At 37.6% G+C, this 17,666-nt stretch overlaps 1 protein-coding gene across 1 annotated transcript in view; it reads right to left on the bottom strand.

Annotated features, from left to right (window-relative positions):
* The window catches only part of LOC136885373 (zinc finger protein 649), a 136,528-nt gene that overhangs the window by 109,739 nt on the left and 9,123 nt on the right, over window positions 1-17,666 (bottom strand). The window contains exon 3 of the mRNA XM_068230260.1: window positions 11,049-11,144. Within this exon, the coding sequence (XP_068086361.1) occupies window positions 11,049-11,144 (96 nt within the window). The remainder of the gene's footprint in view (window positions 1-11,048; window positions 11,145-17,666) is intronic.

Here is a 17,666-nt window from a genome sequence, read left to right as displayed (position 1 = left end):
TATCTACTGACCTATAAGCTCATCAAGATTTCAGTAGGTTATATTTACAACATTTCAGAGAAACATACATTTAAATTGCGTGTATTCCAGATTGGGTAACATAATGAGAACTGCACCTGGCCCCACAAGATATGCTCATTCACTGATAGCTGCTTCCCAGATTCCACCAAAGTGTGGTGCTGCAGGGGGGATGAAATGCCATGTTGGTCCCATGCCTGCAGTTGCCATGAAGAGTTTGTTTTTCTGAGTATTGTTTTGCAGGAAGGCCTTGATTTCTTTAACTACTCCGAAGAGTGTTTGTGCCCTTATCTCTGTAAATGTTCAGGGTTGACCGCTATCAGAACAAAGTAAAAAACGAGATGCAAGAGAAGCAGTTGTGGTGAGATCAGGTACCATTTCTATGAACTGCTGTGTGTGTACATTTGAAGGAGACCAGAATAAGTGAATTTTGGATAAGAGTCATTTGAACACTCTACAGTAAAACTGAATGAAGTGTAGCGATTGGCTCTCCTATAAGGAAGTGGGATGTAGGTCATCATTTAACTTTAGTGAGGGATGTGAGTCTTTATTGCAAGAGTGGTCTATTGTGTTTAATGAAAAGAAAATGAGCATTTTCAATAACAAAGTCCGGGCATACCATAGGAATTGACCTGACCAGAAAGTATAAACGTAAACATGTTTAAGATAAGACTATTACACAGTTGAGGAATGTAAACAAATATTGAATTCCAGAAGTTTTCGAGAGAACTGACAGGCAGAAAGTTCATTTGCACATAAATTCCAAAAGCGAAAAGTGACCCAAATAAAGGAATAGACATACAGCTGCTTCCTAATGGATACAAAATAGAATACAAGCACTAGAGAATCAAGTGCAGTTCACATTACCTTATGGTCTAAGAAAAAGTTATATAACAGTGTGAAAATTTTCACCAGTATAACACAAATATGTTGTCCTCAAGGTAGCAGACAAAGAGAACTACTTATACAGACCGGTTGAAGAGGTTATGTACAGGAAAAGTCATCACACACAGCACTAGAAAAGCTAAGAACATATATGACGAGCGTACAATCTAAAACCGATGATGTCATCCATGTTTGATGCAGGTAATCAGCTGACTTTAGTCCCGTAACTGTGGTAGTGCGCACATGTCAAATGCGACAAAGAAAACAGTGGTAAATGACAAATGTGGCGGAGGTGAACTTACAATGTAAAAAAGTAGTCAGTTGTATCTATCTACTAACAAGAAAAGGTGATAAGAACTACACCTCATCAATCTCTATTCTTACACAATCTACAAAACAAAATTCTACTATTCAATTACAGTATTTGAGATAATACAAGAGGACTACACCAACGGAAAAAGGGTTTGAAGCAGACTTCCAGTGACATATGACGACAGACATGTCAAACAGATACACTGTAGAATTCCCTAAGGAATATTTTAAAACATGGTAGATCAAAACAAATGGGAATTATGCATGTCCTCTCCTTGGGAAAAAAAAGACAAACAAAATGGGAAGTTTTGTCAAGATTATATTAAATTCATGTGAGAATTCAAGTCACTTAACCACATGAAAGAAATGAACATGGAATGCTCATGGGGAGAAAAATCACTACTAAATTCCACATCAAGATGTCAAAAATCTCTCAAGTTCAACAACAAAAACACTTGTCATTTTCAATGCTTCTGTCAAGACTGACAATGGCATAAGTCTCAACTACATCCACCATATAGGGCCATCTAGTCAAGAACATGTCTTCTCTACAATCAACTGTTGCAGGATCAACAAACAGCATTTACAGCAAACATAGGAGAATTAATCTTCAGGTGAACATCACAAATAACATTTAAAATTCATGATGTGTACTCTGGCAAGATAGGCAACAACAGCCAATTAAAAACAGACAGACTCACAATGGTAACCTAAAGAATAGCATTCCTTGAAACAAGATGCATGAATAAATTCAACGAAGGTACAAGCTCCCCTCATGCAGGAAACATCATGTATCAAAACTTCTGTGTAGATGCACATATCAAGTGTTCCAAGTTGAATGCAGATACTTCTGAACAATTTATACGAAATACACAAAGGGTGCATATAATCCCAAGATACCCATTCCTTAACACTAGAACAGACTATCTTGGCCCAATTCTCACAGAAAAAAATGTGTGAGATTGAACAAGACCAGATTGCCTAGCTACCAAGGCTGTCTTCACACACATGATACCTGATAACATAACTACAATTTCTCGCCTCTCTTTGTTGACTTGACAGCAGTCAACCCCTGAACATTTACAGCGATAATGGTACCAACTTCTTTGGAGTAGCTAAAGAAATCAAGGCCTGCCTGCAAAGCAATCCTCAGAAAAACCAACTCTTCACAAAAACTGCAAGCATGGGACTGACATGAGAGTTCATCCCCCCTGCAGCATCACACTTCGGTGGAATCTGGGAAGCAGCTGTCAGAAGTCTGATGTATCACCTAAGAAATGTGATGGATTCTTATTGCTTCACCAATAAAGAACGGACCACTCTTACAATAAAGACTCACTAAAGTTAAAAGATGCCTTTTTGAAACTTTCTACCTGACTACATCCCATTTCCTTATAGGAGAGCAAATTACTACACTCCCTGATCATGATTATACTTCCTCTCTCATCACAGCCTTGCCCAGATGGCTATATATTCAACAGCTAACCCAAAACTCCCAAAAGAGGTGGTCAAATGAATATCTCAATAAATGTGTGACATGAATATGGTAAAAAGTATTTAACGGAACTTAATTGGCTTGTGTACTGGGATTTTATCTCCCCTTATCATCCACTGTTTGGAATTGTTGTTAATTGGTGTGACCTACAATGCCAATGTATTTAAATCTGCAATCAGCCATTATTACGTTGAGCTAGGACCATTCCATTCGTTCAATAGAAAATCAATACTGGCACTCATGCGCGAAGCTCATTTCTGAACTGTAAGCTTCCGGCTAGCTACTGCTTCAGCCAAGCTACATGATGTGGCATGCTTGTTGGAAGACATATTGGAATATCTGGGGAATGGAGTTATATACTCCAGGTTAAAGTGCTTGAAGATTAAGGCTATGCCTTATTGTTTTTATTATGTTTCCAGTTATTACCTTTTAATTTTAATTTTATACTAGCTGATGTACCCGTGCTTCGCTACGGGATTCTCAGAAAGACTGGCCTTGTGGTTTTCCTAACTGAAATCAACATAGGTCATTACAAAAACGTAAGTATGAATGTAGCGATTAAAAGCAATGCTATCACATAACATACTCGATCAAATGGAAAGCCGCACGTTTCATCACTTTTAACGAACAGTGCTGCAGTTAGATTGCGGTGCCAATCTAAAAGTCCAAAGTTCGAGAGCTAGGATGACCAGGCCGCAGATTGCCATGAACACTCATCTGCCATTATTCCGCTAAATATGCACACTGTTCATTCCAATCAGTGCCTCAGCGTAGGGATTGAATAGCCCGAATGCTATGATGATCCAGTGTGTTACGTACCAGTAGTATCAGAAAATTTATAAACCAGGGGAATGGCATGCTAAAGAAGAAAGTTATCTAACTCCCCAGCTACTTCCCATCAATATTCAGGCAGGCTGTTACACTCTGTACGACTGGGCGAGTTGACCGTGTGGTTAGCAGTGCGCAGCTGTGAGCTTGCATCCGAGAGATAGTGGATTCAAACCCCATTGTCGGCAGCGCTGAAGATGGTATTCCGTGGTTTCCCACTTTCACACCAGTCAAATGCTGAGCATGTACCTTAATTAAGGACTAAGGCATTCCTAGCCCTTTCCTATCCCATCGTCGCCATAAAACCTATCTATGTCGGTGCGACGTAAATCATATAAAAAATACTCTGTACGCAGCAGTAATCCTATCTACTGGAGATGAGGGGCAACAGAAGACACAAAGCACATCACGACAAACAATGGTCAATGTAATGTTATTGTTGATCAATGTTATGAGCTGTCTACATTGTAGGCCTTCACATTTAGTTTTCTTTCGACTCTGTGATTTGTGAAATCTTCTATACCGTGAACTGTAGTTTCTTATTCTCCGACTTTACATACCGATTTTCATTAAATACTGTTTACCCATTTTGTCATTACTCGGCGCTGATATGGACTTGGTAACAAAAATCCAAATTCATGAATATCTTTGTGATCATAGCCAGTACGGTAACAATGTATAAGACATGAATAATAGGAAATTTAATACTATATAACCTTAGTTATGTAGCATTCATCGATTACACCTCTAATAAGAAATATTTGAGAATTACATTTTAGGCCTTCCCCTAAACTACCATTTCACTCAGCGTGAATAAAATAATTTACAGCCTAGACTATAGCAAATTATTTCCTGATTTGCATACCGATTTTCATCAAGATAGGTCTACTAATAACAACAATATTTGAGAATTATATTTTGGGCCTTCCCCTAAACTACCATCTTCTCAGCGTGAGTAAAATGGTTTATAGCCTAGATTTTAGAGGCTCATCCCCCGACTTCACATACCGATTTTCATTAGACCACTAATAACATAAATAGTTGAGAATTCAATTTTAGGCCTTCCCCTAAACTACCATTTCACTCAGCGTGAGTAAAATGATTTATAGCCTAGATTGTAGAGGCTCATCCCCCGACTTTACATACCGGTTTTCATTAAATTCTCTCCAACCGTTTTCTCATGATGCTGTACATACATACATACAGACAGACAGAAATTACAGAAAAGTAAAAAGTGCATTTTCCTGTTACAATGGACATGACCGATACATAAATACCATTATTTTCAAATTCTGAGCAATGTACAGACAAAACTCTTATTTTATATATATATATATAGATTAAAAGCATGTGCACTAAATTGTTGTGTGTGTGTGTGTGTGTGTACATTTGGAGGAGACCAGAATACGTGAATTTTCAATAACATTAATTTGGACAGTCTACAGAAAAGTGTAAGTAACTTGACTTCCTGAAACTTTTGCTGAATATCTACTGTCGTGGATTAGTTGAAGACATTACCGTTAATTGAAGTACCAAGCCATCACTCATCATATGACATTACTAATATTAGGCCTACTGATCGCAGGAAATTTTGGTAACAACTTTTGCGTCAATCTAATAAACATTCATCTCAACGAACAATTGTAATTAGGTTAAAAATATCACATTAACAATGTCTCGATTTTTATCAAAAGCAAATTAAGAGGTAATTTGTGCCTATGGGTGTTAATGTCATTCTAACTGTTTCATTGAGATTATCGTTCATGTTAAATTTTTGCCCCCACATTTCTCGTTGGTTTTGATAATTATGGAATGATAGGGTAAAGATTAAAGTGAAGGAAAAGAAAATGGCATGGAAAGCATATAAGAATGAAGAAAGTAGAAGAAAATATGTAGAGGCAAAGAATTTGGCCAAGAAAGTAGTGGAGGAAGAAAAGAGGAAAAGCTGGGCCTTATTCACACAGAAATTGAGAGATGATACGCAGGGCAGCAACAAATTACTGTATGGTATCTTAAGAAACAAAAAGAGAGATCAAGTAAACACCAGATTTGTGAAGGATGAAGGGGGCATAATTTTAACAAAACCAGAAGAAATAAGAAATGGATGGAGAGAGTATTTTCAGAAGCTGCTGAACATAAGAACGGATGACAGTCATCCAATGGATGACCAGGAAAGGCAATTAGTTGATGAAGAAATGGATAAAGAAATTACAATGAGTGAAATTGAAATGGCAGTAAGAAAGATGAAGAATGGAAAAACTGCTGGAATAGATGAAATTTCAGTGGAGATGATAAAGGCAGCTGGAGCTGTAGGCCCGCAGTGGATATATCGGGTTCTCAGGAATGTATGGGAGAATAAGGAGGTCCCTGAGGATTGGCAAAAAGGAATAATCATCCCAATTTTCAAGAAAGGTGATAAGAAAGTTTTGAAGAACTACAGGGGAATTACTCTTATATCCCATGTTGCTAAGATAATGGAAAGGATACTGGAAAGTAGAATAAGGTTGAGGGTTGAGAATCAGATACAGGAAAATCAGTTTGGATTCAGAAGTGGAAGGTCAACAACAGAGCCAATTTTCATCATGAGACAATTAATGGAAAAGCATTGGGAGTACGAGAATGATATGGTGATGACATTCACTGATATTGAAAAGGCATATGACAGTGTCCCCAGGACGAAAGTTTGGGACAGTCTGGTGCAAAAAGGAATTGGACAGGGATTAATAAAAATGATCATGGCATTGTATAAGGAATGTTGTAGTTGCATGCAAACACAAGTTGGCAGGACAAGTTGGTTCAAAATAACTAGTGGGCTGAGACAGGGAAGTGTTCTATCAACAATCCTGTTTACAATAGTAATGGATGACATCATGAGAACAGCAAAAGCAGCATATGGAGGAAGAGAAATGAACATGATGTTATTTGCAGATGATATTGTGATTTGGGGAGAAGACGACACGAAGGTTCAAGAACAGTTGAATGTGGTGAATGGGAAGATTGAAGAATGTGGATTGAAAATAAGTGTAGAAAAGAGTAAAACTCTTGTTATGACTAGAGGGGAGAAAGAAGGGAAAGGTCAGATTAGACTTGCAGACAAGCCCCTGGAAGTAGTGGAAACGTTTAAATACCTGGGGAGTGAATTAATGGAGAATGCTCGACAGGATGCTGAGATTAGTAAAAGGATTCAAGCTGGAAGTTGTTTCTATCGTAATGTAAGAAACATGTTATGGGACAAAGATGTGCCAACGGAAGCAAAGGATACTATGTACAAGATGTATTACGTACCCATAACAACTTACGGAGCAGAAACTTGGACAATGACAAAGAAGGATGAGAGTCGAATACAGGCAGCCGAAATGAAGTTCTTGAGGAGTATGATACAGAAAAGCAGAAGAGAGAAAATAAGGAATGAGAAAATCCAGGAAGAAATTGGAGTGGAAAAAATGAATGATAGAATAGAGAAGAGCCGACTAAGATGGTTTGGGCACATAAAGCGAATAAGTGACGAAAGAATGCCAAAAAAGGTGATGGAAATGCAAATTCTAGGAAGGAGAGGCCGTGGACGACCACGATTGAGATGGAAGGATACCATCCAACGCAGCATTATAGAAAGAAACCTGGACTGGGACACAGTGTTGGAGGAGGAGTGGTGGAAAGACCGAAGAAAGTGGAGAGGAACCATTTTTGCCCCCACCCGGCTATAGCTGGATAAAGGGAAATGATGATGATGTTGATTAAATTCTAATCAGTGTATTTTTCCTTGTTCTTGTTATTTGATCTTTAAGTGTGCTGTAATTTTGTGTTTTGACCTGTGTTAGTTTATTTATCATTATGGGATCATTCTTCTCACTGTTCTGGGGTCTAATTTAAATTATGGCTCATACGCACAGTATGCTGTTTCCAAAGTCAGTCATTTTAAATTTAACTATAACAATTTTGATCACCTGTTAAATACTCCGTAAAATGAAATCTTAATTCAATCCAACTATCATTCAGTGTAAAAATAATAATAATATTTATTATTATTATTATTATTATTATTATTATTATTATTATTATTATTTATCCACTGAAACTAGGCAGTTATAGAGAATTGAAATTTGTTTCTCCTGTTCCTAATTCTCCTTTGGTTCACACCCACGTCTTATTCATATCCATGTTTTTTTCTTCGTTTAATTATTTGTTGTGTCAGTAAGCTCTTAACACTTAGCTTGCGGTCGCTTTAATTTTGGCAGGCCTTGCAAGTTATTGGTTAATGATAGCTTGGCTTGGGTAGCTGTAGGCTTCAGTTTGTGTATTGTTGTTCTGTTAATTTCTGACCTTCAATATTGTATTTCCTTCATAATACTCCAATTGGTTTGCAGATTTTTTCTACCATTTATTATTGTCATTTAAATTTATTTATTTATCCGTGTGATTTTATTTGAGGTTCAAGTCACATTTCGAGTTTGTGTGTGTCCGTGTTTCCATAACTGCTTAAACATTCACATAAGAATGAATTGAAACAAAGTTCAATTTAACCACATTAAAAGGTAGTTACTGGCCAGTATTCTAATTTTTTGGAACGGTATACCTTAAAATTAAATATTAATTTTTTAAAGTACCGTAAACCGGGGTTACTTTGTGACAGGTGCGCTCCAAATAATAATTTCATATTTCGCGGGATATGCATCGATAGTCTGACAATGAACACTATATGTTTTCACTCCTCAATAATTCTGCTACCTGTGTGTACAATGATAATGTCCTAAGTGTTGGATTGTTGGCAACAGATAGCCTTTTGGTATGTTGTACTGAGCACATGATTTTGTGAAAAGCGGGAAACTTTTGTCGGCGACAGAAAACGTTAATTAGGTACACACATCAAGGTTAGTGGAAAGCTTAATTTCATGTTTCCTGATAATAATGCACAATTCTCATGACGTTTTGAGCTTTCTTTCAGTTATTTATGTTAAAATAAAATAAAGAGGAGAAATTTAAGGGGTAACTTTGTGACAACATTGACTCTGCCACAAAGTAACCCCAGTGTTCTAAAATTGCCTTTTTAGTAATGTGGAGTCTGAAAACGATGTTCCACTATACTGAAGCAAGAATGTCTTGTTAAGATCTAATTAAGGACTAGTGGAAAATGGTCTGAATTATCTACGTTCTTGATGCAGGAAATGTAGTATTTGCCCTCTAAGCCAGGAAGAAGTGCTGAAGCACATGTATAACAGGGCAATGGATGTAGAAGGTGATGCTGTGAAACAAGCTGTAAGTAAGTTTCATTGAGCACTTGAATCTCAAAGGGGGTAAGGTAACAATTAATGGGTGAAGAAAGGGGAGATGTACAGATGTGCCACCTGGAAGAGGTATGATAACTTCAGATTTTGACACTGTAGATGAGATTCCTAGCTATAGTGGCACCGAAGGGAACTGTCCCTCAAAGAACATTAAAGACACACAAAACGAGAATTCAAGTAAAAATGACAATGATGACATCTGTACTGAATCAAAAGACAACTCAATGCATGAAGAATAATTTAATTCTGACTCTGAAGAACTTCCTATTCGTGAAAATCGTATCTTGGAATCCGGTGATAAGATTGTTGGGACACACGTAACTGTACTGTCCAAGAATCGTAACGAAAGTATACAAACAAGGTGCAGTTGTCATTGCTATGGATAGCACCGTGAAGTGGGTGGATATCAAAGTGCAGTTGTCGGTGCTACGGATAGCACCGTGAAGTGGGCAGAATTCAAGGATGAAATATAGTATGCAGATGACAAAATATGGTGTAAAATTAGTCTAACCATACAAAGGAGAAAACTTGATATCTATGACATTCCAGAACTCAAAAAACACAGCAAAAAGTAAACAGCTTGTAAACTATTCACTCTTTAATGATGCAGATATCTCAAGTGGTTATATCTCCGGGTTTAAAAAATATACAGTGTGTTGTATTATCATGGTTATGAAAGAAATTCTCGTTTTATATTTAGCCAGAGTCTTAAGTAATGACTTAATGGGGGTAACTTTGTGACATCTGCACCAAACATGGAAATACAATGGTAAAACGATTGTGTCACAAAGTAACCCCACCTAATGGGGTAACATTGTCACAAGTTCTTCTTGAAATATTAAGTGATTAAATGTAAATACACATATAAAGATTATTTCAAAACATGAATAAAGGATGGAAGCATACGGCAATATAGAAAAACCTTAATACATAATGATATTATTCTTATTATCTTGAAGAAATCGTCAAAACTGTCACAAAGTAACCCCAGTTTACCGTATCTCAGTTTCATAGTAATAATCTAGGAAGTTGTCGACCTTTCAGTATTCTTCTTGTTTTATAGAATTGGTTAAATTTTATGTTATTTAGTGCTGTATTTAAAGATATTGGTCATCAAATTTCTTCTATTACATTAATTTCATTAATCAAAAATGGTAACTCAACTGTAAATATTCATGAAACTTAAATATTTGTTCATTAAGCAAATATTTAACTGCAATTCTAATTGTGTCTCTTTATTAGGTAGTGTTGGTTACTCTGACCTGACAACTAGTTAAGTGCCAATTTAAGGTTTTGCCTTCTTACCTCTCTACATTTCATGTTTGTATGCTGCTGCCAAAAGGTAAGTAATTTTGTGTTTGATGTTGATTTTTGTTCTTTTACTGTATTCATTTCTGTGCCCTTGCCCCATTGGAAAATGGACACTGAAATACCCCATAGCAACATAATCATACCGAAAGAAGATCACTCAAATGCTATGCAGTGGATAATGGCAGCAATCAAATGTGTATCCTGGTAGTGATGGATTCATTCATGTAATGAATGTTCAGGTGGGTAATGGTCAACATACAAGGACTATTCAAAAACACTATCCCGTACGAAGTGTGAAACAAAAAAGCAAGATCATTCTTGAAGTGTTCTTTATTCATTGTAAGTTTAAGTAATATTATAAGTCACAATAGACTAGGAACATCACAGACCACGTTAGAAAGAATAAGAATGTTTTTCACTTGCCATAAGATTGCTACACTGTGTGTAGTATATAAGTGAATGCTCATGGTAAGCAAGCATATCACCTGCAACTTCAATCTACAAATAATTGTATTATCTAGAAATCAATGAACAATACAATCAATAACATTACAAAGGTGTTCCATTTGGAAACAACTAGTAAAATATCCAGTAACAGTAACAAAATAATGTATCTTACAGCAACTCTGTGTTTGAAAATATTTATGAAGACAAAAGTATTAGTAGGAATGATACCAGCTCCCAAAAGATATACACTAGAGGTCCCTAGAGCAATCCTAACTGCTACACAGGACATAATGCAAGATTGTGGAACAACTTAAACGAAAAGTGAAAATTAGGTAAGTAAACAGTCAATCGCATAACAAAGTATATTTGCATGTATGCATTGAAATTAAGGGTCAACCACTGATATCTGTAGCATCATTTTCTAACTATTTTAATTACCTGAAGATAGCTTATCTAATTTTGTACATTACCTCAAAAGAGTTTCCCTGTGGTGACCCTGGCTCAGTTAACTCAGATTTAACTTCTTTTCTCAGAACTACCACATCTGATGTATGTTCAGTATTCTCCTGTGGAAAATAAGACATATTAAGTATGCATATAACACACATCCACAAATATAGTTACCAACAAATGAACATGATAATTTATTACCTGCCAGTATTGCAGTTACTTTCAAAATTTCAGTAACGTTTACGGTGCCAGTATTGCAGTTACTTTCAAAATTTCAGTAACGTTTATGGAAGATTTCTACCAGCAGAGGTTTGTTAACACCAAAGGCTGTACTAAGAATAGGGTTACTATACTTGCTCACTCCTTATTTCAGAGAAAGGGTAGGACTGAAGAACAAATAAATATGAGATACATTTTCTAGCCCTATCAGCAGATATCCTACCAGAGATCGAATTGTGGCCACCTCTCACAGAATTTGGAAGGAAGCTGCCATAGACATAAACACTACATCATATGTACTGTACCGGAAAAAGATATGGAATAAGGAATAAGAGCATTAGATTCAAAAAAGGGATGAACAGGTCTTTTGGAGGAGGTACAAAGAGAGATATATGCTGATCGAAATAATAGCTAGTTTTTTAAGACAAAATTTATTCATTTCTTTGAGGAGGACTTGCACTTTCCCTAATATTTGCCTGATCAAATAAATATATTAATAAACGGATTCACTTTCGTCTTGAAGTTTTAATATAGAATTAATTACGACAAATTTCTGTCATTCCAAAATGAATTTCATTTCAAAGTACAAACTCTTCTTTTAAAAGTTATTAAATTTCTTTCTTGACCATGTTTCAATTATGACAAAAGAGAATATTATTTAACTTAAATTAAGTTTTCCTTCACTTGACAATATGGAAATTTTCTCTAGAGAATTTTCTAAATATTTAGCACTTGAAATTGTGAAAGTCTGCTCTAGGGTCTATTTAAACATTTAACACTTCACAAAATATTACAAGGTGATCCATCTTACACAGATCGGTCTCATAATTTCTTTATGAATTGAAGTTTAAATATTGTGATAATACTGATGGAATATTGATTCCCAGCAAAAATCAATAAACTGTTGAAGTGCTCTCCAAGATCACTGATTCTAATATTCTGCCAATGAAGAGATAGTCTTTTGGAATTCAAAAAGTGTCTGAAAAGCACTAATCTGGAATTCAGGACAGGATTGTGAAGTTATGCGGTTCAGCGAACACCATGTTTGACAGCTGGTGTCGTGATGTCATCACCCATGGTTACATGTTCAACTCCGTCGTTGAGACCACGTCCCTCGCTGAAACCACGTCTTCAATCCCACGTCGACATATAGACATGATTATAATAGGCACTCGTCTGGTTTTAGCGCGTTTCTGGTTCGAATTAAAAATACGAAAAAGTTCAGCTGATTAGTAATAATTATAGTATCCTACCTGGCCTACTTCATATCCGTATGAATCACACTACGAACAAGTGTGCACTAGCTGTAAATTGTTAATAATTATTGTTATGCAAATCGTCGTTTAAAAAGCAAAGTTTGAGGATATTTACAAGTATTGTCACACTGAGGTCACAGTCTATTCAAATGACGAAATGTTATATCTCGCGAATGTTTACAATTGCGGTAGAGTAGAAAGCGGTACAACATCACACACTCGCGTCGAAAGATTCAATACGTTGATAGTTCAAAATTGTCATTAGACGTGTATTTTAAAGCACCATTATGAGATAGCCTGCTTTAGTAAATGAGATATTATCTTACAAGAAATTGTCTTTAACTTGCACACGTTTATGAGTTGTAAATGTTTTATGTTATTCTGTCCAGACGAAAATTATCAGTTTTAAATAGTCAAGTTCACTCGAGTTAAAGTCCAAAATGTAAAGCAAGCTGCTATCACCAGCACTGTCAGACACTTTAAAAATGGTAAAAATACCAAGTCATCGCAGTAATAATTGAAAAATGTAAGATAATTGAAGCAGAGTACCGGTACGCAATAATTAAGTCTACTTTCGACGTGAATATCCGCGTTCAACAGCATGCTTACGTGATTGCTGTGAGTTGAGAACTGTCTGAGCAGGACAAATGCCTGCTCTTTTATATCGCGCAGCTGTGTTAGCTTTCCTCCCATTCTGATAAAATTGCATTTCTTTACTGTGGAATGACTTTTAACTCCGTGAGCCGATTTTAATAAAATTTACACACGTTTACTTTTAAATAATGGGTTAAAGGATGGTGTGGGTCATTATTTGATATCTCTACGGGATAACCAGTTAGTAAAAGTACTTCTTGTATGTTCTAAATCAATCATGCATTGTTCACATGATCATGACGTCAGTGTCCAACATGGAAGTTCTGCCATAAATGCTCGCTGTTTGCCAGCCTGAGCCATGACGCTGCAGTTCCTCGCACGTCGGGCCATAACGTTGCGGCTAAATGACATTACAAGATAATGCTCCAGGCCGTTAATGGTTCCTGGTACAAGTTCCTCCCTCAGTGGATTTTCTTCTGCTTATTCTTCTTTCCGGACATATTTCTTGAGTTTGGAGGCGTTGTATATACCCTCTAGGGTACCATCCATTCTTGGTATCGTCTGATGATGTCTTTCGTTTCAGGAGGACGAACATATTCGAGAACCAATCTCTCGTTAAAGACGCGAGCCTCAAGATATAACCTAATACGAACGTTAGACTTGCGAACAATTGCCAGTGGCTTAATATAAGGCGTAACGCAAGGTGAAATGATTCAATCTTCCTTCATTTGCTGGATAAGGACTCTAGCTTCGTCTCTAAACTTGTCTGGAATCCGAAACGGCTTTCTCTTATAAGGGGAACGATCATTTACTTAAAGGTGATATTCTAATCCCTTAATTTCACGGAGTTTGTCATCAAACACACAGGGATAGATGTTGAATACCTCTTGTCTAGGTTTTCCTAATCTGGCTGCGAGTTCTGGGTCTTCAGCCACACTGGTTAAGTAAGGATATAAAATACTCGGCACCGGCTATGGAGTTTTCGTCAAGTACGGACTCTTTTTTGTCCTCTTCTGGTTCACCCTTCTTAAAAACCATTGGTTCGGCTAGTGCATCCTGGCATTCAGCGGGTAAAACATAGTCACTACCGAGCTCTGCGGCAAGGTTTCCAACCTCTTGAATCTCCATGTCCCCATGATCCACCAGCTGTAGCTCTACAGAATCGGTACTGGGCAGACTTACAAGACTGGCATTGTAATTTATGGTTCCTCTATAGTATATCATAAAGCCTAACCCTAATATAATATTAAAGTTGAGACCTGCTATTACCAGAAAAATATGCTCAAATGACTTTCCAGTGATGTAAAATTCTACGAAAGCTTGCACGCTACATTTGATATTTTTATCTGGAAATATTCCTCGGACCTTGAGTTGTGCAACTGGCATTAGCAAAATTTCATTATTCTTCTTCAAAGATTCAATCAGTTTATCAGATATAAGTGAGGCTTGTGTTCCTGAGTCAGTTAAAATGGTTACTTTTAAGTTCCCAACACGGCCTGTAATAACTGGCAATGATCGTAAGACTGTTGGTCTAGTCGGCTGCATATCCTCGTATAAAAATTCAGTCTTCTATATGGCAACAGTTGACATTGGTAGTACAAACTATCTGATTGTCGTCCTCTTCTTGAGATTCAGGCAATTTCCTTTTGTTGAGTAGGATTTTTTCATACCAGTCATGTTGGTATCATAACTAGAATTATCTTGTGCTCTGATATGCTGCTGGTATTCCAACGAAGTTCCTCCAGGGTCTTCGTTAGGTCTGATTCTTTCTTTGATGTATTCTCTTGCTCCTTTCCACCTGCGTTCTAGGTCTTCTCTCCTAGAATCCTTTTTCTTCTGGCGTTTCCCCCTGTTTTCTCTTGGAAAGTCTGTTTCTGTAGGGAACTTCACCACAATTCTCGCGTCTTGGATATCCATGATAACGAGAAGGAGTGGTTGTGTTATTCCGCCTCTTTTCTCTTGCTTTTACGTTCTCTCTATCAGGCGTCTTAATCTCGGCAGAGTTGGTAGAAATATCTTTAGTCCTGCCACCTTTAGGAGTTGACTGGGTGTTAGCACTATCAAGTCTTCTTAACGTGGCATCTAAGTGTTCAAAGGTCTGAAAGTTAGCAGCTACAAGTGTCTCTTGTACATTGGACGGGAACTGCGAAGTCATGATCTGGATTAGTTCTTTATCCGGCAGTGGAGGATCCAGAAACTACATTTTCTCTAGTTGCGTGCGAAAATAATCAGAGTATCGGGACGTATTGACTGAAGTATTATACTTTCTGGAGAGAACTCTGTCTTCCAGTAACATAGAGATGTATGGAGTTGTCTATCCTGACCTATTCTGTTCTCCTGAAAATAGTCTTCAACGTTATGTAAAAATTCCCGGGATGCGTACTCATCTCGTCCAGAAGATTTAGTTGGTTTGTCGTCCTGAATCTTAATAAGAGTTGATGTATTTCAGAAGTCCTTTAATGTACCATGCCTTGATGTAAATTATAGGTTTTCCTTTTGCTTAATTTGTGTCATCTCTTCAGACTTTCTACTTTAGACTGACATACAGTGTCTAAAGTCTTGATTTCAGCTTGTAGATCCATTTAGCGATCCTTAACATCTTTGCAAAAGGCTGCTTTCCTTTTAGAGGAAAAATCTCTTCAGAATGAGAGCGAGGGACCTCCTGACAATAACATAACTCAATCTAGCATCCACCATTCTCCATCACTTCTGCAACTACTAACATTGCAATTCGCTGACATATGATAGGAAATGATGTCAATCCCACAAAGATTACCATTACCAAATCATTATGTACGTACATACATACCTACATTACCACTATAGACTGTTATGCCCTCCAGCATTCAGTCTGAGAGCCTCTGTGAATTTACTAAACGTTTCCACAATCCTCTACCTGCAAGTAGTGCTGTGGCTTCATTTAGTTGTATACCTCTAATCATTTAATAATAATGTTATTTGTTATACGTCCTGCTAACTACTCTTTTACAAATTTTGGAGACGCCGAGGTGCCGGAATTTAGCCCCGCAGGAGTTCTTTTACATGCCAGTAAATCTACCGACACGAGGCTGACATATTTGAGCACCTTCAAATACCACCAGACTGAGCCAGGATCGAACCTGCCAAGTTGGGGTCAGAAGGCCAGCGCCTTAACCGTCTGAGCCACTCAGCCCGGCTCTAATCATTTATTTCTATACCTCATATCTTTAAATTGTTAGGAAATGAGTCTAACCATCATAGTCTTGGTCTCCCTCTACTTCTCTTACCCTCCATAAAAGAGTCCATTATCCTCCTAGGTAACCTATCCTCCTCCATTCGCCTGACATGACCCCACCTCCAAAGCCAGTTTATGCTAACAGCTTCATCCATCGAGTTCATTCCTACATTAGCCATTATCTCCTCATTCCAAGGACATCCTGCCATTGTTCCCACAAGTTTGTGAGTAGTTAAATACAGGGATTTGGGCGTCTCGTCCTCTGCAGGCTCCCAGGGGCCTCCTCCACCACTCCCAGGGGCCTCTTCCAGTACTGCTTAGACTTGCAGATGATAAAAGAAACATAACAAGACTAGAATCAAATGCTGTACTCGATGTCGTTAACTTCAACATGTGATCACTGCCTTGTGCATAAGATCGTGTTGTATGTTCGATAAAGCTATGCCTTAACCGAGCGGGATGTGGAGGAGGATATGTTCTAAACACATGTTGTATCAAGTACAGTGTTCTATTCTGGTCTTGTTCACTTATTTAGTGTTCTCAACACATCAAGCAATGTTCTAAACACATGCTGTACCAAACACAGCACTTGATTCTAGTCTTGTTATGTATCTTCTGTGATCTACAAGTCTAAGCATGCATAATGATGTTATCGCTGCACACTCTGCCTCCGCGATGCAGGTTTAAACTTGTTCAATAGGGAAATGTCTTGACATAGGAAGAGGCCTGAACAGTTTATGTATAACCGCTATTGTTTAAAGATGACCGCTGATAGCTGTCAAAAAAGCACAAAGAATTTTTCAAATTACCCACCACCACATTTCAAAAGTATGAGATTTAGTGCTGTAAAGATAGCAGCACGATGCTCTGTTGATTAAAGATGAGATCTGTCACAAATTGCCTGCTAGAACATGTCAAGGGTAAGTAGCTAAAGATAGCAGCATGGTGCTCTGTTGATTAAAGACAGCCGCTGTCAGAGAAGCACGTGGAATTTTTCAAATTACCTGCTACTACGTACGTAAGGTAGTAGCTAAAGATGGTCGCATGGTGCTCTGTTAATTAAAGATAGCAGTTTGTCAAACAAAGCACAGAGAATTTTTCAAATTTTCCTCCACTGCATGCATAACAGCAGCCACCATCTTGTGTGAGCACCACTAGGCTGTCTCATCAGGAGCTATGCATAGCCACCATTTTGTGTCCGCCATCTTGCATAGGCATCCCTAGGGAGTCTCATAAAAGCAGCAGTCATCTTGTGCAAGCACCCTTAAGCTCTCTCATAAGTAGCTACATATAGCCGCCATCTTGCAGAATTAGATAGCCGTCAATGCCAAAGGGCCTAAGTAGGAACCGAACCA

This window comes from Anabrus simplex, chromosome 14 (assembly GCF_040414725.1).
Source record: "Anabrus simplex isolate iqAnaSimp1 chromosome 14, ASM4041472v1, whole genome shotgun sequence".
Classification (NCBI taxonomy): Eukaryota; Metazoa; Arthropoda; class Insecta; order Orthoptera; family Tettigoniidae; genus Anabrus; species Anabrus simplex.
The sequence above is the reverse complement of the archived record's forward strand: the minus strand, read 5'-3'. Positions and strand labels throughout refer to the sequence as shown.